The 22858-nt window shown below is 47.6% G+C and overlaps 1 protein-coding gene across 1 annotated transcript in view; it reads right to left on the bottom strand.

Moving 5' to 3' along the window:
• ZC3H3 (zinc finger CCCH-type containing 3) overlaps window positions 1-14460 on the bottom strand; it is a 1776692-nt gene extending 1762232 nt beyond the window's left edge. Inside the window, exon 1 of the mRNA XM_086966317.1 lies at window positions 14303-14460. Coding sequence (XP_086822443.1) covers window positions 14303-14348 — 46 coding nt within the window. The 5' untranslated portion in view covers window positions 14349-14460. The remainder of the gene's footprint in view (window positions 1-14302) is intronic.
• Window positions 14461-22858: the final 8398 nt, after the last annotated feature.

The raw sequence follows: 22858 nt of genomic DNA, 5'->3' as shown, positions 1-22858 counted from the left end.
CATTGCCTGGAGTGACTTTTGCTATAACTCTATGGAGGATAACCTAACAAGAATGCAAAATCATGGTGCATGCTTAATCCTTGATAGGAGCACACAGATCAAACCGTCCAACACTGATGTCACTTCAATTGGCTCAAACAATGGCTCAAATTAAAACCTGTTCCACAATTGCTTACCACAATGAGCACTGTTCTGTCCAATGCTGTTCATTCTAGCGAATTAGAATGATACCGTGGACCAGCCAAAACAGATTTTGTTTACTCCATGAGCTTCAAAAATTCTACAGGTAGAACTCTAAGTGTACAAGGCTTCTCTCTTTGGAACTCACTTCCTCTACCCATGGCTTTAATTGGGCCAGGGCCTATTAAAACTAACTTTGAAATGGGTCCTTGTAAGACTTCAAATTTAGGTCTTTAACTTTACTAGTAAAAAGACTGGATTGATTTCTCATCAATGACTAATAACCTTTCAGGTAATCTGTGTCAGCAACGTAATCCCTATTTACATGTCACAAGCTTTACTTCTTCTTGCATCTGCTCTTTTCCCCAAGATGTGTTTCTGCAGTTTTTTTCTTATGCAATGTATGACTCTTGGATGGTGCATACTTTGAACTGAGACACCTCCAGGTGTCTGAGTGAGTTCAGGTTGTAGGTGGGTGTCTATGATGGCACACAATTGAGAGCACTGAAGTTGAGGCAGAAGGCAGTATGAGATTCTCACACTATCAGTGGGCCATGTAGGTGTGCAGAGTACGTGAACATTCATCCTTGGCCTCTGCAGAGCCCAAAGAAGGATAGCCACATGCCTGCCACTGGTTATTATGGGGAAGTGTTAGATATAAAAATGAAGCAATTCAGAATGATGTGGAGATTAAAAGTACTTAAGTGTCTAACAAAGCGAGACACTGCTGAAGAAAGTAGTGGGCAGCGGAGAACAGAAGTTTGTGCTACACTCCAAAAACCACTAACTCTTCCACAGAACTCAGAAATGCTTAATTCACCATCACATATTTTCAGAACTGAAACATTTACAATTTTAATTATTCACAACAAAATCATTCTTGTTATTCAATTATCGGATACAACTAACAAGCACTGGCAAAGCTAGTAAGTCTGGTGTGTTATAGGTACATTTGTTGCTGAGCGACATATGTGAATGCCATAACAGAAAATACCTAGAGAGGCACCAAATTACCAGTCAGGTGGCATGCTGCATGAAGCACAGGTTCTTAGTTTATGTTTTAAGCCACACCCTTAATTGCATAGGCCACACTTCTTGGAAAGGATTCCTAGTTATGCTTTTTTGGTCATACCCCGTGTAGAGATCCCTTCTGTCTACCCTTTTCTATTATACTTAAAGACTGTCTCTACGCAGCTGTGATTCAATTAAGAACTAAAAATGCACCAGTTATACTAAGCTGTTGGACTACATGACCAATTACTCTTCTGGTCTGCTAACATGAACCATTGCGAAGTATTATATAATCCTCCCTACTAGAATAAAGCACAATCAAATTGGCTAACAACAGCATTAGTGTTGTGTTTTTTTTTCAACTCAAATAAGTCTTTATTTCGACTACATGTCATAAAAGGCGGCATATTTAAAAACAGCAAGGAATGAAAATAAAATCACAGCATCAATTCCATAATACAGTAATGGAATGTATGAGTAGTTATTTCAACTAATATACTACAAGATCAAAAGGATGTTCTTATATGTTCTGCTGAGTTGATCCCATCTACTGATTGTTCCATACACATTAGTTAAAAGCATAAATATTATAAATTGAGAATTAAAAACACACTAAAAATAGAACAGGATTTACAATACATTTGTGATATTTAACCCGTTGCCTGCAGATGACGGAACCGCTCCGTCATCAGCTGCGGTGGCGCTGTGCTGATGACGGAGCGGTTCCGTTATGGCCCGCTCGGAGCGCCTGCGCGGCGCGAATTCCGCGCCTGCGCTGAGCGTTCCATTGAGCGGGGCGGGCCATGACGGAACCGCTCCGTCATAAGCACAGCGCCACCGACGCTGGTGACGGAGCGGTTCCGTCACCAGCATGCGGCCGCCGCGCGGCCACCCCACTCCCTTAGCACTGCGGCGGAATAGCCGCCGCAGTGAAGGGGTTAAACAATCAAAGTTTAAAACAGGATTAAACTGATGGGGTATTCAATAATTTTAATTTGTTCCTACGAATTGCCCACGTCCATTTCAAGAATTTGGCCACGGCAATTACCAAGCTCTCGGAACAGTCCGTTCTTAGAATCCTTAGCGCTTCTGTACCTCTTTTAATGTCTTTCTGAATGCATATTGGCCTGAGCCATTTAGAACCTCGAGATTTATACTCAGGGCATATGAAGAGGACGTGGGCTAGGCTTTCTGGTTGGGTAGTGCAGAAGGGGCACAAAACACCATTGCTGGTTGACCATTTGCTGGTAAATGTATTAATTAGGAGAGTTCCCACCCTGTTCTGGTGGAACCGTTTCCTATCTTCAGGGATGGTAATAACATCCCAGTACGGTTCATAGGCCGGTATGTGTTTGTGCTCCAAGAAATCCCTAGTTGTTAAAGGAGCAGTACAATTCTGGAAATCTCTTTGAATTACCATGCCCCAATAGAGCTCCTTTAGGGTCTTGCGTGACGGGAAAGTATTTTGTAATGGGTTGTCCCATAAGTCCCCCAAACCCATGGCTTTATAGATCAGCCCGACTTCTCTAAACCAGGGTATTCTACTCCCTTTGTCCATGTCTCTGGTTTCTAATAGAGCCTGAGCATAGTGAGAAAGTTCAGGGGTGACACAGATCCTCCGCCAATATGCAATCGGTCTGAATCGTGCAACATCCTGAATTCTCTGACAGCCCAGGTCTAACTAGAGGGGTATCAGCGGTGTAGATGGGGGAAGCCTCACCAGGCCTCTCATGAACTTATTTTGAGCTATTGTCAGGGCCGAGATGTTAAATGGCCCCCACAATTCTGCCCTGTATAGCACGGAAGCCCATATTTTAGTATCTTATATTTTTAGGGCTGGAGCTATTGGTTGTGTAGCCGAGGATCGTAGTTCTCTTAAGAGCACTCCTGCCAACTGTGCATGTTTAGTGGATAGGTAATTCATATGGGGTTTCCAATCCAGTCTAGACCCCATGGTAATTCCAAGATAGCTAAAAAAAAAATGGGTCTGCTCAAGGAGCTCTCAATTCGTTAAAGCCCTGCCTTTCACAGTCTTGTGTCTGTGCATGACCATAAATGTTATTTTCGATACGTTGATGGTTAAGCCGTAGTCTGTACAAAAAGCCTCAAAACACCCAATTGCTCTCTGGAGCCCTTGTTGTGTTTTGGAAATTAAAAGGGTGTCGTCGGGGGGGTGGGGGGGGGGGGGGGAAGAGGAGCAACGCTAGCAACCAAGATGGCGGTGTAGGCTCCCGGCTTCGCCGACCTCTGCCTCCCGCCGGAATATCCTGTCATTAATCCTGTCTTTGCGCCCAGCCACAATGTGTATGAACCTGCCGTGAGATTAATGGTGCTATCCCGAGATCTCTACTTGCTCGGCTGATGAAGATATGTCGAGTGAAAGTTTGCGGCCTAGATCTGCCCGGAAGCCGGGGTCTCTAGTACTGGTCCATCGGGTTTCAGTTAAACAACATCGGATGTGGTGGTGTGATTGGGTCCGGTCTACCGGAATGGAAAAAAAAAATTCTTTTGCTTTTTCGGATTGATGTGGATGATGGTTGGCTGCCTTGGTGATGGTCGGAGGAGGGGTGACGGCCTGCTGCTTGCAGTTGTGGGAGGGGGCCCTGCACGGAGACCCGGTAACTGGCCCGCTGGTGTTCGCTGGGTTTGGTTCTCCGCCTGCGGGGGCAGCCCCAGGATACCATCGAAACAATATATAAGTCTCCCTCTGCAGTCGACCGTTCCCTATTTGCCTGTTCCCCTCTGAGAGATCGAGCCTGCTGGGGGAAGCGATCATGATCGATACCGATCGAAGAGTGGTTGAACAGACTGTGAGTGATCCACTGCTACGAACTGTGTTGGCGGCATTTGGGTCACTTCAGGTGTACTTTGAAGACCGCATTCAGATGACGATGGAGCGCTTGGTTGAGATGCTACGAATTGGAATGGACCCTACTCCATTACAAGAAACAGCGACAACCGAGACACCCAATATGCCACTCTGATGAAGGAAGTAGACCCCCCATTGTGTGAGGTATCAGAGCCTTTGACCAGTTTTTTGGAAGATGAACACAAGCTCAATGCCACCAATGGATTGTTAAGCCTACGATTGTTGCCGACTATGGAAGGACTAATTGATGTTCCCACTCCAAAAACTTTTTTTTTTTAAACCTTTATTGTGCGATTAAAAGCATACAAATACGGGCCTACAACCAATCAGGCCAGCCACGACGCGTTATGAACGCACATGAGTCAACATTGAAGTTTCCCAGCAGTCACCCAGTGTTATACAAGCAAGCAATCAAACATTAAGAGACCGGATGTAACCGCTAGAAGCAGGATTAAATAAGGTTAATTTTATAATATAATAGGAAGTATAGCAGGATCAGTTGCAACTTTTCAACATCTGAATTCCCATGGCGGGCTATAGGTAAAGCATCAATACAAAGGGGCCTAGATAAATGGAAGTAACAGCAGCAATTGACAGGAATCAACTTATGGTCGCCTCGTTTCAAATCAGTTCCCACCACGGCCCGCCACACACCCATCACCGCCTGAATGCGTGCTAGCACGGATCAGAAGAATCAGAGCAACAACGTAATACCCATCTACTATACTAACCTAAATAAAGAGAAAAAAAAGGGGAGGGGTAGAGAAGAGAATGTCAGAAAAAGGGAAAGAAAGAACGCGGCGCCACTGCGCTCACCCCACGGCGAATAAAGCACGCAGAACTGGAGGACCCGCTATCGGGGCAAGTCATGTAAGACATGCTATATGTGCGGTCAATGTCGTAGAAGCGGGAAAGCAACCCCTTCACTATTAGCTAACACTCCGTGGAAGACGCGCGCAGACACAGCGTCCCGATAAAGGGATACAAAAGAGCCATAGAACTAAAGAAAAAACCCAACAACAGAAAGACCCCGTCCCTCCCACACCACCCTGCACCCCTGCAGAAGGCTACGGCTTACCCCCCCCAGCAGCGTGCCTGTCGCCCTAAATAGAACCCGAAATATAGAAGAATCAGAAAGTAAGAAAAAGACGACAACAGACCAAAAGAAAAAGAGAAGGAAAAGGGGGAAGGGATCCAGTGGGAGAGGAGATCTGCAATCGAACATTCAGCTCCTACCCCCCGCCTTAACACAACTGAAACCCACATCAGTGCGAAAAAGACACAACCTCAAATATAAGGAACAGGAAAAAAAGAGTGGGCCATATTGTCAGAGCTGCGGGTAGTCCTCATCTACGTACATTAACCAGTAGTCCGCCGAAGCAATTCTGTCTCACCCCTGTCCTTTCCTGATCATAGCTTTCGTGTGCAATAAAGTGGTAGGAAGCAAGCAGTTCGGCATAGAATGCCCACAGGATCGAAACAAGACAGGCCAAGGGTGCAGTCCAAAGGACCCCAGTCTCAAACAGCGAAGCAAGCAGTGACCAGACTGTCAAGTAGCAACAACAGGAGCAGCAAACAGACTGGGTGCGGCCCCGCCGTCCAAAACAGCGAGGTAATACCTGTAAGGCAGTCGCGGGACCTCACTAAAGCAGTTTGAGTCAAACATCCGCCGAGCTCCCCAGCCAGACTGGCATGGACGGGTCCCAACGAGGGGCCCTCGCTCATGGTCGCCACAGTCGAAGCTTCCTGAATATTCGGGGCCGCTGACATACAGTCTCGTAGGTGCACGGCGGCATCACTATTCGCAGCAGCCGAGGGGGGCAAAGCAGCACACACCATCAGTCGAGCCGCATTCATGGGGGACGGGCCATCAGGCACGGCGGCAGAACCGCTATCTCGCGTGACAGCATCAAAGGCCATGGCCGCACGTAAAGAACATAGGGCGGCCAAGACATCTCCGATCGTGGGCTCATGCCCACAAGCCTCAGCCATCGTGTGGTTCGATAACCTAGGGTCGCTGCCCCAAGCAGGTCCGGGACCTGGGGCGCCGGCGGCCATCTTGTCAACGCAGCAGGGACTCTCCACTCCTTAACTTCTGCACCGGGCCTTCGAATAAGGCCAACCGGAGTCTCCTCGAACCTCAGTAATGGCAATCTTGGTGCAGAAAGATGGGCCACCAAAAAAAACGGGGTCGCCGGCGCCACCGCCTCACGGGCGCCGCCCGCCGAATCCGGGCGAAGGGCTTCAAGATGGCCGAACAAGGCAACAAAGGGGGGGGGGGGGGGGGACAAGCCTCCTGTACGGTCTACCCCCGTCCGAGGCGGGTCGCGCCCAGCCACGAGCCCCCGGGCCACCAGACCAGCCCGGTCAGTCGCCACCGGAACAACCGCACAACGGCCTCTTCAGCCGACCCCTCTCCTCCACAGGGGGCCGGCGTCAACACACCACTCCGGCCGACCGCCGCAGGCGAGTCCCCGGCCTGCACGCCGAGGAGGCTCCGGAACAAGCAAGAGCACAACTCCAGATCCGCGGCACCCAGGAGCCCCAGGACTCCAGAAACTTTTGATGAGAATTCTTAACGGAATGAAACTGCGTCACTTCCCTATGTATCGGAGTCGCTAAGATGGCGGACGAATCAACGCTGGGAGTTCACAACGGGGAAGGGAGTCTCTGGACCTGACGATGTTCACGGCACTTTCGTTCTACTACTTTGTCTTACATTGAGTTCTATTACAATATCTTCGTACTCGGACTGTCTTGTGGAAGAGGTGGTTTATCAGGAGGGATTCATGTGTCTGATCTGAAGGGGCAAGGATGAGATCGAAAGACTGGGTTTGACTTAAGTATCGATGGGCACGGGATTTGCTAAACTTATGCTATAGTAAGGCTGGGCGGTGTTTGAAGATTCCCTTGTTAAGACACATATTTGCTGTCCGATTGATTTCTTAACTTCAATTTGGGGATCCTTGGTTCTGGCGGGGGGGGGGGGGGGGGGGGGGGGCGGGCGGGCGACCGGGAGCCTGTACGAATATGCCCTCCTCCACTTCTCTTCTCTACCTCAGTAGATTTCTTCTTTTAGAACCTTGTTAGTTGGGGCGACAGGCATGCTGCTAATGGGGGTTAGGCGATAGCCGTTTGCAGGGGTGCAGGGTGGGGGGATGGGTTTATTGTTTTCTTTCTGTTATCGCCCATATGGTTTTCTCTCTTTTTCATTTTTTCTCAGTCTTTCCTTTACTCGTAATACTGGCGAAATATCCCGACGTTGATCCTTAACCTCTAGTATGTGGTTGCCATGATTCTCCTGCTGGTTTGATTTATGGGTGGGAAGGTTTTGAGGATCCGCAACTAAACTGTTAACCGGTTATATTGATGCCAATTTTATTTTGTGCTTAATAGTGCGAGCCTCTCGAATATTTTTGCTGTTCCATGACTATCCTGTTTTTTTTGTACCAATTCACCCTGTCATTATTGGATGTATGTATGGCACCAGGTATGTCTGTTTATTTTTTGCTTTAAACAATAAAAAGATTTATTTTTTTTTAAAAAGGGTGTCGTCGGCAAACATTAGCAGGGGTATCGGGACACCGTTTAGCTTGGGAGCATATGTAGGTGAGTCCTTGTAACATTCAATAAACCTGTTGATGTACAGTGTGAACAGTGTCGGTGGCAAAACACACCCTTGTCTTACTCCTCTCTGAGTTGGAAATTAATCAGTGGCCTGGCCTTGCTCCCCCCACCGGACCTGCGCAAAATTATTATCGTGAAATTTGATTAAAAGAGCGTGGAGTTCCGGTGGCATGCCTTGCTCCTGAAGAACTCTTCACATCCTAGTGAGCGGCACTAGGTCGATGGCCGATTTCAAAAATCGACGAAGGCTGCATATAGGGTGCCTCCTCCAAGATACCCCTCCTCTCTGTAAAGCGCTCCGATATCTGCAAAGATCTTGTTCGCGCTATATAAAACTTTGAAAATAAAATAAATAAATAAATAAATAAGAACTACCCACTTCCAATAAATAGTAGCAAATCTAAAGACCTGGTCCACGGTACTCGTGAATGGGCGAAAGCCAGCTTGCAGTGGTGACATAACCTCGGCGTCGTCTATCCAACTCTGGATCCTGAACAGCACGATCCTGGCCACCACCTTCTTAATACAGGCTATTAGGCTAATTGGCGGGATCAGCACGGTTTCTTTTCTTAACCCCTTGCCTGCTGATGACGGAACCGCTCCGTCATCAGCTGCGGTGGCGCTGTGCTGATGACGGAGCGGTTCCGTCATGGCCCGCTCGGAGCGCCTGCGCGGCGCGAATTCCGCGCTGAGCGTTCCATTAAGCGGGCCTGGCCATGACGGAACCGCTCCGTCATAAGCACAGCGCCACCGACGCTGGTGACGGAGCGGTTCCGTCACCAGCATGCGGCCGCCGCGCGGCCGCCCCGCCCACTTAGCGCTGCGGCGGAATAGCCGCCGCAGTGAAGGGGTTAAAGATAGGGATTATTTCAGCTCCCTTCCAGATATCTGGAATTGGGGAGCCTTTAGCAATGGCATTTGCAAGTAGCTGTATGTACGGTGCCCAGACCTCTCTGCCATGTAAGAAGAGATCCGTGGGTATCGTATCAGGCCCTGGAGCTCTCCCTTTAGGGACAGTAGTTAGGGAATATTCAACTTCTTTCAAGTTGAATTGCAATGGAGTGATAATTACATCGTTAAGGATGGTATTACAGCTTGCCCCTTTTTCCCCAATCGGGGCATGCAAACTGAGTCTTAAAATGCCACACCCACATTTCAGAAGGGAAAGAATTTTGCGGGTAGGCCCTGCGACACGCATTACCCCATTTTACTAGGTCCCAAAAACCTACCATATTTCTCGACATACTAGCTTCAAATAGCTCTTCCCAATATTTTTCAGCCCAAGATTTTTTGGCTTCCTGCTGGGTGGTTTTATAATTGCGTCTTGCAACTTGTATTAGATCCCTATTTTTCGATCTTACTGCTGCAGCAAGTAATTTGTATGCAGCCCTGCAACTTTTACCGCACCAATATTCTGCCTTCTTTCTATTGTTACGTCGTGGGCCAGTGAAGTAGTGTGGCTCACTGGTTAGAGGCGGCAGACCCGATAGCAGAGGACGGCCCGGGACCAGGGTTCGATTCCCGGCGCGGCAGGTCTCTGGACCAGGGTCAGCGGACTCGATAATTCTCTCGCCTCGGTGCCCACTCTGATCAGCGATCACACTCGGCAACTCTGGGCATTAGCTTGCCTCATCTTCACTAACGGCCCCACCAGACCGCCGGGGATGCCTGGTCTCACCCTGGAGATACCCATTAAGGGACCATCTCTCAGGGAAGCCAGGAAGGGTTTCGCAGCGGTCGAAGCGCCTTGGGACCCTACGGGTAAGTAGTGCGCTATATAAATGCCAATACATTTACATTACCTCTTTAATAAAATATTTACTAAGACTTGTAAAAAGTATTGTGTAAATTGGAACAACCTTGGACATAAGGTCATCATCAGATATACATCCCTGGAGCTCTGTGGTTGCGCTTAGTACTAATTTGTTCATTTCAATAATATATTCCTGTTTCAGAAGGCACTTAGCCTATTTCAGTCTTCTGGTATCATTTGTGGGAAAAATGTCAATGGTAGACCAGCTAGCTACAGCATCCTTTGCTTTAAATAATTCTAACTCTAAACTGAGGGGGTTGTGGTCACTCTCTGTTCTTTTTATGATAGCCATGTCATGAATAAATGACCAGAACTCTAGGTTGACTAAAATATAGTCTATCCGACTAGTGCTCACCCCATTATCGAATGTAGGTCTCCCCTTGTCTGTTTTTAACCTGCCATTTACAACCCTGAGGCCCTGTTCGAGGCATAGGGCTTTAAGCTGAAGAGCAGCCTGAGTCCACAGTTTGATGGGGGGGGATGGTCAGTCGAGGAATCTCCCAGCTGCGATCTTCTACCTTGGTGAGTTCGATATCATATTGATCCAAGGGCTCAAAAGAGCAATTGAAATCACCTGCTTCCAATAAGTTTGCCTTGCAATTATATACCAAATGTTGGCTCAGCTGAGTGACTATCTCTGAAGGTTTACCTTACCTCCTGGTTTTCCACTGGCATAGACATTGAAGACAATTAAATCTCTGCAGTCAGGAGATTGTAGCTTTACAATAAGGATATCATTACAGTTAGAATTTATTTGTTTACTTGTATACCTATCATCCTGCTTTATCCAAGTGGTCATGCCCCCCATAGGCCTGCCTCTTTTAGTATGGGCTGCAGGTATGAAAAAGTTCAAGTAGCCCTGCCTAAACTGGGGTGCCGTCTGCCAAGTCTCCTGGAGAGTTATTACGGTATACTTGTCAATAAAAGTTAGCCATTCCAGGGACACTATTTTGTTCTTGAGTCCAGCTATGTTCCAGGACACCAATAGTTGGGCAGATTTGTTATTACTAATGCACTCGGCTGTTTGTGCGATTCTCCCTGTGTAAGTGTTCCTGAGGATAGCTTTAGTCCTTGTGGGTGCAGTGTACTTTATATTTAGACTGTGTTCTACTCTAGAGTTTTCGTCTGTATCTAAATCCCTCCCATTTTCTGCTTGAATCATAGTATGATGAGAGTCATTTCCTTTCCCTTTTTTCCCCCTTCTATCTTTCTGAGGGGTTTCTTTGGCCCTGTCATATGTTCCCTTAGTGACCACTGGCGAATCAGTTCCTCTAGGCACCAGTCGTTTACAATGTATCCCGTTTGTGCGTCAATCCACCCATTCGAGTCCAGACAACAATGAAAAACGGTTAGATGTTGGAATATTAAAACCTGGGACTCGTGCCTCCCTTACGACATGATTCCTTGGCACTCGTATATTGGTCATCTGATACTGGGGGTAGAAGTATGTTAAGTCCTTGGTGGATATTCCTCCCCCTCCACTTTCCAGGTACCAGTCTCTTAAATACACAGTTGCCCAACGGTCCCTGAAGTTTACAGCGACCACATCCCCTGGTACATCTTTTGGTCTCTGGACGACCCTTCCCAGTCTTCTAACATGCAGGATCTCCCCGCTTATATTGGGCGGTAAGGGCCTATTATTTTTGAGCCAGTGGAACAACCTTGTTTTTAAGTTCGTGGTGCCCTTCTTTCCTTCCAGCTGTTATTTCGGGGATCCCAGTAAGGACTGTGACATAGGCTGCTGATTCGGGTGGCAAGTCTATTCTACGAAAAATACCTTGTTCGTCCCCATCTTGGGATCTGGCGGTTTTTCCATATTTGCTTTCTGGGATAGAATTCTGTGGCTTTGTTGTTCCTCCTTCCATCCGTTCCCTGTCTTTCTTATATGTGCTAAATGGTTTCGGGGGGAGGAGATTAATTGCCTGTGACTGAGATGTTGTGCCATTACTGATTACTTGATTAATTTTTTGCCCATCAGATATTGGCACGCTGAAAATAGGGCTTACTTTGGAGGCTGCCAATTCGTGTAGGATTTTGGTATTTGATGTAATTACCTCCTCTATACCCCCCAGCTGTTCATTCATTTTTTTACCCGCTCAACTAGTGGTAAAATAAGAGATCTGATTAAGTGTTCAATATTTCCCAATAGTTTTAAATGGACATCGATGGGAGAATCAGAACATTGCGGCTGAGTTAGATTAGCGGCTTTGTCTTGCAGGCCCTTAGAGGGACTTGTGGCTGTTGATGCTGTTTTTAGGGTCTTGGCACACCTCCCCTGGTGCCTATTTCCCCCACGTTTCCTTTTGTTTATTTGTCCTAGGCTGGGTGAGTTTTGAACATTAGACTTCGTGGTAAGCTTGGGGTGTGTGTCTGCATTGGTGCTAGTTATCGTGGGGGGTTCTAGATACGAGTGATTAGTAACGGATACCCTGCTGGTATTAGTGGAAGCACTACGCTCTAGTGGTTGTTGGGGGATGCCAATGTCTCCCGTGGGGTCCCTTTCTATGAGTGTGTTCGGGGGAGTAATAGTATGCTGTATGAGGCCTAGAGACAAGCGCTTGTACAAAAGCTCTATGGATAGACGACGTTCCGTAAGGTCTATTTCCCGTTCTAGGACACTTGCAGCCCCAGTTATGAATAGGTCCAGTGTCCATTGGACAGACCCTCCCACCAGTGAATTTTTGCTGGGACTCATTGTTATTACCGCAGTATTCTGTCAGGCTCACAGTAGCTACCGTAGTGCCCTTAAATAAAGTGGATAGTTAAAAAAAAAAAAAAGTGGTTTTTTTTTTTTTTACCCAAGAATACTTAAAAGTGTTCAAGATTTAAACTTTTTCCTTAAAACAGGGTGATTACACCTTACTCAGATCGTTGCAGGTCAGGTAGCCAATGTCCCGTCACAAATGTCAGAGGGGGGCCCCAGCCCGTCCTACTTCGGCCTAGGAGACGGCCCACCCTTTGCCCGGGCTTAGCCCGGCGTGTCCCGCGCGCGATCCCGAGTCGCGGGGGCTCTCGTTTTTAAGTGCCTCCAGGCACGGAGGCAGCGGCCGCAAAGGATGCCGGTTGTTGTGGTCTTCTCCTCCTCCCTTGAACCGGCGGCCACAGGATGGTATGCTGCGGTGGCGGTAGGGAGAATAGGGAGCAGAACGGCAGCAAGGGGAAATAATGCAGGTAACAGGGAGCGGTGCCCGGTGTCAAACAGGAACCATGGAGCACCCGCTCTGCCAGGGCTCTCGTCAGTTTTTAAGCGCCTCCAGGCACTGAGTCAGCGGCAGTGGCCGCAAAGGATGCCGGTTGTTGTGGTCTTCTCCTCCTCCCTCTTCCTGGCGGCCACAGGATGGTATGCTGCGGCGGCGGGAGGGAGAACAGGGAGAAGAACAGCAGCCAAGGAGAAGTAATGCAGGTAACAGGGAGCTGTGCCCGGTGTCAAACAGGAACCATAGAGCGCTGAAGCACAGGTTCTTAGTTTATGTTTTAAGCCACACCCGTAATTGCATAGGCCACACTTCTTGGAAAGGATTCCTAGTTATGCTTTTTTGGTCATACCCCGTTTAGAGATCCCTTCTGTCTACCCTTTTCTATTATACTTAAAGACTGTCTCTACGCAGCTGTGATTCAATTAAGTACTAAAAAATGCACCAGTTATACTAAGCTGTTGGACTACATGACCAATTACTCTTCTGGTCTGCTAACATGAACCATTGCGAAGTATTATGTAATCCTCCCTTCTAGAATACAGCACAATCAAATTGGCTAACAACAGCATTAGTGTTGTGTTAAAATATTAAATAAAATAGGTGCTGTGGAGAGCGCAAAGGTTTTAAAGTGTTGGGTGGTTGTATAGAGAAATGGAGGGTTGTGTCGATCAGGTAAGAGGTCTAAAAGGTTAAGGTTAGACCGTGCAGGTGGAGGAAAGCAGTAATGTGGATTAATCAGACATGACGTGTTTGGAGATGATAAGGAGCTGGCAGTCGTTAGAATAGTTAAAGTAGCTTTGATTGTAGTTTGGGAAGAGCTCGATGAAGCAGGAAGAGACTGAGGAACTGTAGGGAAGGGGGTGAAGAGGCAGCGGTGCAAGCAGTAGGGAGAATAAGTCATAGGCAAGTTACTGGGGATATGGCACGGGGCGAAAACGAAGGATGGAGCAACTACTGCAAGATTTATTTTTATTTTATGCGTTTTTATATAGCGCAGGCTTTACCCGAGGTGTCAGAGCATTTACAATAGGAACAGAACTGATACATGGGGAGAACATTACAAATGAACAAATTACAAAAGCAAACGTTAAGTTACAAATGACAATCGTGAGCAAACAAAATACAAGAGGTAGGAAACGGTGCATTACAGGAGGAAAAAGTGACGTGTGCAGGTAACAAAAGCGTACAAAGTACAAGTAGAGGTATAATACTGCAATAAATGGCAGGACACTCAGGCACAAGAACAAACGTTACGCAGGCAGTGATGGCACTTGTGCAAGTATCTAAGCAAACAAAATTTAAGAGATAGCAAACAGTGTGTTATAAAAGAAAAGTGACGTGTAAGTTACAAACGAGTACCAAACACAGGAGGCACGGGGAGGGATGGACCAACAGATCATTGGATAAAATATGTACCGAACAGGCAAAAAGAGTGGGATGGAGCCGACAGATAATGTGGCAGCACAAGCATGTGGCAAGCGTTGGAAGTTTCAATTGTAACGGAACAAGCTAGCTGAAGCTGACACTAACTACGGAGCCTGTGATTGTGCTGCCGCTGCCCCCAGGTCTAGCTCCACCCTCTCCCTGGCTCCGCCCCCTACTCACCCTGTAGCAGTTCGATCTGTCGGCGTAACGATTCCTTCTCCGCCATCTTCTAGGTCTTACCCCCAACTCAAACCACCGGGTCACCGGAGCGCGCCACGGAAGAGCAGTGCCATAGAGAGCGGACTGCACCGAGCGTCAATTTACAGAACCGGCCATAGACATAGACAACGGACACCAGAACAGAGTTTGCTGTTGTTGTCATAGCCATAAAGGTAGGACAACCAAATGGCTGACGTTTCACGGGCAGTCAGAAACAGAGGACTACGATGTTGCTATTAACCAAATGGAGGATAACACCTGTTGCCTTGCCGAAAGGCGAGTAAACCCCATTGGCTTACCATCTAAGTTATTTAAAAAAGTAAAATTGATAAGTGAAACATTCCTCTATATTTTACTGAAGCAGGGACTTTTTGTCTTTTCGTTCTGACTAGGAAGGCTTGCACACATGGTAATAGACAGAGACTCATGATTTTTGAAGCAAGAAATGGCTGTGTTTTGGCTGCCTGCCTCTTCTAGCATGGGGGCATGTATGGGCTTAACAGCAGAATGTTCAGGTCAGCAAGAAAATTGAAAAATTTCTAGCATTCGTGAACAGAATTTGCAATATTGTTAACATATTTACGGTTGGGATTTTCTCCCCTCTGCTGTCAAGCCATTTTTGGGATGTTAGGATAACTAGATTCTGAGACCCAAACGCTGGGACACCTCAGAAATAAAAGTAGGACTAAAGCCTTTAGGCTGTGGGCCGACCGACACGTCCCTGCAGGGGACCCTCATAAGAGGGCGGCCCCCTTAGTGCCACAAGATGACACACGGGTCAGACCAGTGTTCCGCGACCCCCTTCGGGTCCCGTCCTCACTTCCGGCCGCGTTGGGGGGCATGGGAGAGGTATAAATAAATTCCTCCCCCGCCCACCTGGCGGCCTCTTTGTCCCCTCACACTGTCGCCGTTTTCCTCCCTACCGCATACCCGGCGCTTTCAGGGTGGGGGGGAACTGTCTTATAATCTTTTTATTTGTGTTGCAGGCGGAGTTACAGGGCGATCCAGAGGCGGAAAGGTACTCAGAGGTACCCTCTTCAGGAGCACAAAGGGTGCTGAGGCCTAATATCCCCAGGAAGTCTGTGCGGTAGACCCTGGGGTGCGACGGCGCCCCGCTATCCTACGGGCGGTTGGAAACCTGTACAACCGGTCGTGTCCCTCATATGCTGTGGACCACGAGGTTAGTAGACAACCACCACCCCATGGGGTCCCACCATTTGGGCCGTGCCCGGAGGGACCCCGTCCCAAGTACGGTGTTCGCCTGGCCCCTTTGTTAGGTGCGCGCCTTTTGGCCGTAGGGGGCTTGGGAGGGGAACCTGGGCAGGAGGGTTGTCCGCGTGGGGGAGGGATTCGCTGTTAGGAGATCCCTCCCCAGGCATAACCGGGATGCTCGGGTGAGCGCTCTGGGGTTGTGTATTTATCTCAAGCCCAGGGCAGACGGGAGGCCCGACTCGGACCCCAGGGTCACCCCTGCTGTTGGTCGAGGGGGCATTTTGCACCGCGTGTTGACCGGGTAGTACGGTTTAGGTTTTTTAGTTAAGTCGGGCCCCTGAGCAGTTGATGATAGCCAATGCGGTGCTGCCTGCTTGACACGGGGGACAGAGCTTCGGTTTCGTGTCCTGAGTTTGGGCTCTGGTGGGGCTTTTATCTGAGGGGTTGCTGCAAGTTTGGTATGCGGCCCTCATAGGCACCGCATTCTCGTGGATCCCATCTGGGGGAGGGACCAGTGGGTACGGTCGGAGTGGGCGGCAGGCACTAAGGATCGCGCATTGACGCAATCACTGGGGTGCATGTCCAGCAGTGCGACTACTGCTGAGATCTGATTGGCGCCTACAGGTCCCTCGCTTGAACCATACTGGTGCCAACTTCATCCCGACTGGTCCACGGCACCTTCCCTGGTGTACAGCTTTCTTCGCTGCTCGTGGCGCCTCAGCCTTGCAACCCCTCCATGACACCTTCCGTCCGTGCGCATGACGATGGTGGGGGCGCTTCGTTTTCCCTGCTCCTGCCAGGTGCGCTACCCCTGCCTTTCCGGTGCGGCGGGGCAGGCAGCAGATGTCTGTTCTTTTAAGCTGATTTCAGGTACAGCCAACAGTATTTCTTCCGGCCCCCCGTTCCATATGCACACGGGGGATGTGCAATATTTCCGCAATGTCGTTGGCTAGAAATTAGAGGTCTAGAAATATAAGGCAGTGTTATATGGGCAGATTTACGTTGTGTTGCCCGTGGCGACTTGCTTGGAGTCTCAGATGATATGTCTGGAAGCGCGATGAGACCACGTTTAGAAGAATCCTTCTATATGCTTCGCATAGGTGACTGGGAATGTCTTTAACTGTCACGTTATAAAACTAGGAGGCCAACGATAAGCATGTATTTATGCGTGGCGCTGCCCGTAGCCGGTTATTGGATGTACAGGAAAATACAAGTAACATATATGCATAAGACACTTTTAGACCGCGCTGAAAACAAAAGTTCACAATACATGGCTAGGTATGCCTGTAACAGTAATTTATTTTCTAAAAAAGTACAGTTTTGTAACCTGGATGCTTGCTAGGAAATAGGGAGCGCTTTCTATTGGAAGGCGTGTTTAACGTTAAGTATGAAAGCGCGCTCGCAACCATGCGTTAAAATGAGAAATCTTAATGGCTTATTGCCTATTTCTCAAGCTGCAAGCGTCTGGGCACTTAATCTCCCCGTGCCTGACAAAAATAAATAAATAAAATGTATGTGTCCTTTTTAAACGTAACTGCCCTGTCAGTTGGCTTCACAGTCTCTTTGCAAATCTTGCCTTAAGTAATGTGGATCTGTAGGTAACCTGGCTACTTCCATGCCCTTTTCTGTGAATATAGAGACGGGAGGCGTCTCTTGTGTGACTGGCAGAATTCGGATTTGTTCCCCACAGGTAGGACAGCGAGCAGTCTTTGTAATAAATTTCCGTTTGTTCTGTTTAGAATCAGCCTTGGCATATTTTCACGGCATGTACAGTAGGATTTCCAAGCTGGTCTTACATGGCTTTAATCGTGCCATCACTGGGAGGCCAAGTCAAGCACTGAGCACCGAGTTGCAGTGCCTCTTGAATTGGATGTGTTGACTCATAGTGTGTGTTTTTGAAAGCGACCTCTTATCTACTGACTCCTGCGGTTGCCCACCAGGTGGTACTGCATTCAGCCCTAGTCTCATTTCTGCACAGTTTTTCACCGTAGTTATAGGTGTGTGTGCACAGAGTGACAGTAGGAAGTTCTGCAGGAATATCTGTAAGGTCTGCCGGACTGAGACTAATAACAAGAAGAAGCGGCAGCTGCAAACAATTTAAGTCTAGCACTAGCGATTAACGGTTAGACTTCGACTCTGTTCCGGCTTCTGCAAAGAAAAAGAAAGACCATAGAAACCAACAGGGCGGCCATTTTAAAGTCAGGCAAGAAAGAAAAGAAACAAAAACAGAAGGAAAAAGACAAGAATAAAGGCAAAAAAGGACTAAGGAAGCCCAGAGGAGGCTAAATAAAGTAAAATAAAAGAATAAAAACAAGAAATAAAAGGGACAAAAGATCACAAAAAGAACAAAGAGGACAAAAAGGCAAACAGAAAGAAAAGAAGCAAAAGAGACAGTAAGAGAAGAAAAAGAAGAAAAGACAAAGAGCAAAGGAAACATAGAACAACGCACAAAAGAGCGAAAGAAAAAAAAAGAAAAAAAGAGGGAAGAGCATATAAAGGCAAGAAGGCAAGAATGGCAGACCCAAAGCCCAGCGCACAATACAGGAGGCCTCTGCCGTTCAACTTATCGGAGCCACAAATAGGAATCAGGTGGGAGAAGTGGATCAGACGGTTTGAAAGATATATGGAAGCGACAGATGTAACAGACGGAAAGAGATTAGGGTTACTACTGAACTTAGCAGGGGATGACGTTGAAGAACTTCTGGTGACACTGCCTACCGAAGAAACAAAGACATATGAGAAATTAAAGAAATGCCTAACGGCCAAATTTGACCCACAACGGAATGTTGACTTCACACGATATACATTCACTTTTGCGTGTCAACAAGTCGACGAAACGGTAGATGACTTCGCAACAAGGCTTAGAAAACTGGTGACACATTGTGAGTTCGACAAATTCGATAACGAACAAGCTATAAGGCTACGGATCATAGAAGGCTGTCGTGACACAGGATTCAGGGCAAGAATACTAAAGAACCGACCTCATTGGAGAACATCCTGTCACTAGCGAGAGCAGAGGCGAGAGCAACGGAACATGCCAAGGAAATGGAAAGAGGGAAGAAGGTAGAAATTGAAAACGCACACCTCATGACAAACAAATATCGCACAGGCCGGTGGAAGAATGACTGGAGGGAACAAAGAGAGAGGAGACAACCGGGAGGAACATGCTACAGGTGCGGAATGGAATTTCCACACAGAGGCCCGTGCCCAGCGTTTGGCCAATCGTGCAAAAGATGCAACGGAAGAAACCACTACGCCAGTATGTGCCAAGGCGTACAATTCAGAGATGACAGAGGGAGAACAGGAAGACAACAAGAGTCGACAACAAGACACGTCAGGTATGTCAACAGAGAAAGGAGAAGTTCATCACGAGAGTCAGGCGAAGAAGAGGAAGAAGAGAAAGTGGAAAGACTATACCACATGTCAGAGGTTCACACAGAACTGAGTGGGGGAGACGAAAAAGGAGAAACAACACACCGTACAGGCAGAAGAACCCAAGAAAGACGGATTTGTCAAAGATAGGAGTAGGAGCACATGAAGCGCAATTTGTAATGGATAGTGGTGCAACATGCAATGTCATGTGTGCATCAGAGTACGAGAAGATGGAAGCAAAGCCGATACTTAGAGCGTCCAAGGTGAAGATCTTCACCTGGGGGTCAAAGAAACAGGTAACAAACCTGGGAAAGTTCACAGAGGAACTGAGGTATAAAAACAAAAAGAACAAAGAGGACATCCATGTGCTGAAAGGCGACGTCCCAGGACCATGCCTGCTGAGCAACAGCACCGCCCAAACAATGGGTCTCATAACTATGACATATGACAAGGGAGAAAATGAAAGACGCACTGAGAGCAAGCGAAGAGAAGACGCAGGGACCAGAGAAAGAGGAAGAGAACGAAAAAGAATCACTGAAGGAACAAACAAAACAAAGGGCGGCCTTAGAAAGAGAGGAGCCAACGTTGATAGTGCCAGCTGGCCCAGGACATTGGACACACGGCAAGGAGCTAGAAGTAGACGAAGAGAGGCTGGGAAGCGGAGAGCAGATGGAGGACAACCGACAAACAGAAGAAAAAGCAGATGGCAGAGAACAGCGACCGAAAAGGAATGCAAGGGACAAAGAGACTAAGTGATAAAACGTAGGAGTCAGAAACTGGAGAGACGGGTCGACCAGACACCTGGACTCTCTCTCTCTCTCTCTCTCTCTCTCTCTCTCTCTCTCTCTCGCTATCCACAACAATGAGTAAATGCTGTAAAGGGTGATGGGGCGAAATTGATCAGTAGAACTGTACCATGAACATTTGTTTGCAACAAAGGGGGAGATGTCGTGACCCGACAGATAGGGCGACAGGACAGGAGGACACTAGGACCCTGTGGGTCATGAGGGAGGTGACCAGGTCACCGGACACCACATCCGGTTAGGGACAGGAAGGGCAGACTGACCAGGACTGGCATGGGGATGGACGTACATGTGACCAGCAGCTAAGAGAAAGAAATAAAGGAAACATTGAGCAACCTACCTGTGTCCAGAGTCTGGTGTTTGTCCGGTGCCCACTAGCACGATACGAGAGTGCCGAGTTGCATTTGGCTCAGCATCACAATATTTTCCTACATTGATATGACATTAACATCATTTGCTTAAAGAACACAAGCGCCTTATAATGGATAAAATAATAATTAATCTCTTTCAAGGTTATCTGTGTCTTGGGGGCGATTATCCTTCGGGTGGAAACCAGTCACAGTCGGGCACTATTAAAATTCATTAAGCGTCTCATCCGGTAACCCCTGGTACATTAAATGTGCATGGTTTTAGTCATTTTGAATTAGTCTGTTGGTACATCGCGCTTAGTAGGTGCAGCCGCACAATGAGTATGGAAGGCGTGCTACAGGCTCCTACCCTTCCAGGCCTACAGCTTCCTTACAGACTAGGTACTGATGTTGTAGAACCTGCGTATGTTGCCTTGGCTGTGGTCTAAGCTTGGGGTTTGTTGGCGTGGCATTCTGGGGATAAGAGGTCGAGTTTTATTCGGGGGACCTGGGTTCGAGCCTCGGGGTAGATTCCCCCCACCACGGACTGTAGTAAGACATAGCTGCTAGATTGCGTTGAGTCACTTGTAATGATTTTGAGTTGTGCGCGCATTTCAGTATATGTAAGGCAAGTTCCTGCAAGCAAGGGCATGCTTTAAATAGGAGGGTGTCCTGCAAATATGAAAAATTACATTCATTTGAGCAGCGGAATTTTGTAGATTACCGTGTGCAGGGTTTTGTGTGCAAGGTGGGAGGACAGGCTCAGGACTGGGCAGTTTTAGAGCATTTATTGTGCCAGCGTCCCTCCTGATCTGGAAATATTGGTCGCCTATCACATCCGCCACACTCCCTCCGAGATATACAGCTGGTGGTAGTATCTGCGCGAGGGGCTATGCGGCTTCACCATTCATAGGAGGTGGCACTTCGGTAACGCTAAGGGGGAAGGCAGAATGCAGTAAGAAGCAGGAGGGGGGATTATGGCTAGATAGAACCTGAGTATCCCAATGCATATTTGGTTAAGGCGGCAGTCATCTATTAAAGGCAGTTACCTTGCAGTTCTTGCGGCGGAGCGCTAAGGAAGCATTTTATTTAATTTATTTTGAACGTTTTATATAGCGCTAGTTTGACCCGGAAGTATCGAAGCGCTTTACATACCCCTGTAAAAAGAACAGGCAGATATTGCATTACTTAATAGGCAGGCAGTAAGGAAGAAATTCAAGAATATTCAGCATGGAGATTGGTGGTTAACACAGACTATTCACCAATTCCCTTGAAGGTCAAGAGAGGAGTAAAATCAGATTTTGAAGATGCGGTTACTTGACGTTGTCAAGAAAGTATTGTTAAGGAGATGGTCTTTCCTTAATTTTCCATCCGAGGGTGCCAGGGATTGATGTATCCTCAAACAGGGCCTGGCCTGGCCGCAGCAGGGCACAGACGCGAGTCAAATATTTCAAGATATTTCACCCTGGGAGCGACCAAACCGTCCTCTGTGCAGGAGATGTATTTTAGACATCTGGGGCCAGTGTATTGCCACACCGAGGGTTCGCGCAGACAGCAGGGCCTTTCTACCCAAAACTTGGGGATGCCAGCATCGAGCTAGTCACTAGGATGCATTAGTTCAGATTAATTCCAGGCCTTATATGTACAGTCTGGTTCATGCCTCACGGCGGTTAAGTTGCCTAGGATAATGAATAGAGGGCTTAATGTCCCACTACTGCTTTCCAGCAGATAGTTTGGCTCAGCGGGCCGGTGAGTTTTCTGGTGCACTGCTAGGACCATCACAACCAGCCGGTGGATTTCATCAGGCAGTCCCGATATACCCCCCAGCTTAGTTGGCTCCTGGTGTGGCCTACTTTAGGTATTCGTGACTGTTTACAAATAGGCCAAAGGGGACGTGCTGTTGGCCAACTTATCTGGTTTCCAAATTGCTGAGATTCTTAATCATCTGTTGTCCGTGCAAACTTAGGTAGTGAAGTAACGAGGATTTAATTACAATATATTAAGAGCCGCTGCTGTGCTACAATGTGGAAACCACAAGTCACTATCCTTGTATCCTGTTACTTGAATCAGACTTTTTAGTTACAGCCTCCTGGATAGCACACATTTTGGCCCAGAGGCACCAGGGAGCCTCACAACGTTGGTGGTATAGTACCTTTTGATATGTACTAAGGGTTAATTACATGTATACAAGTGGCATATCATCTCAAGCATATGTTACTAGCAGGCTAGGTGTATGTATCCATGTGATAGGGCTCGTAGGAGTGCATTACTTTACTATGTGCAGCTAGTAGAATTGTTAATAAGCTACTAGAATTGTTTAAATCAGCTATTGTTGAACCTCTTTCACTTGCTGTGCGAAAATATACCAGGACACACTAAAATATTATAAAATTATAACTTTGTCATAGCAATCCACCTGTGTCGCAGATGGGGTTAGTTGCGGGGCACACACTTGTCAATCTGGTAACTGTTTTAAACCCCCAAGGTGGAAAAGCCCGCCACTGCTATTTTCAGCAGCAAGTGCACCGGTGCTCAATTTGACAGGCAAGATCACGCCGGGAAGTACGTATTGAGAAAGTATTAGTGTCCCAAGTTGCACAACATGGTATATACATTTGGATAGGGTGCTTGTTAATAGCCGCCTTGGGTCCAACAAGTGCCCAAACGGGGCGACGTGTCAAGAGACAAATATGAAAAAATTACTCTGCACGGTGTATTAGAAGGGATGTTGTCTGAGCAGGTCTCATACTAGCCTTAACGCATAATGGAGACAATTATTGACT

This window comes from Lissotriton vulgaris, chromosome 4_1, assembly GCF_964263255.1.
Source record: "Lissotriton vulgaris chromosome 4_1, aLisVul1.2, whole genome shotgun sequence".
Lineage (NCBI taxonomy): Eukaryota > Metazoa > Chordata > Amphibia > Caudata > Salamandridae > Lissotriton > Lissotriton vulgaris.
Note: the sequence above shows the minus strand (reverse complement) of the source record. Positions and strands in the feature narration are given on the sequence as shown.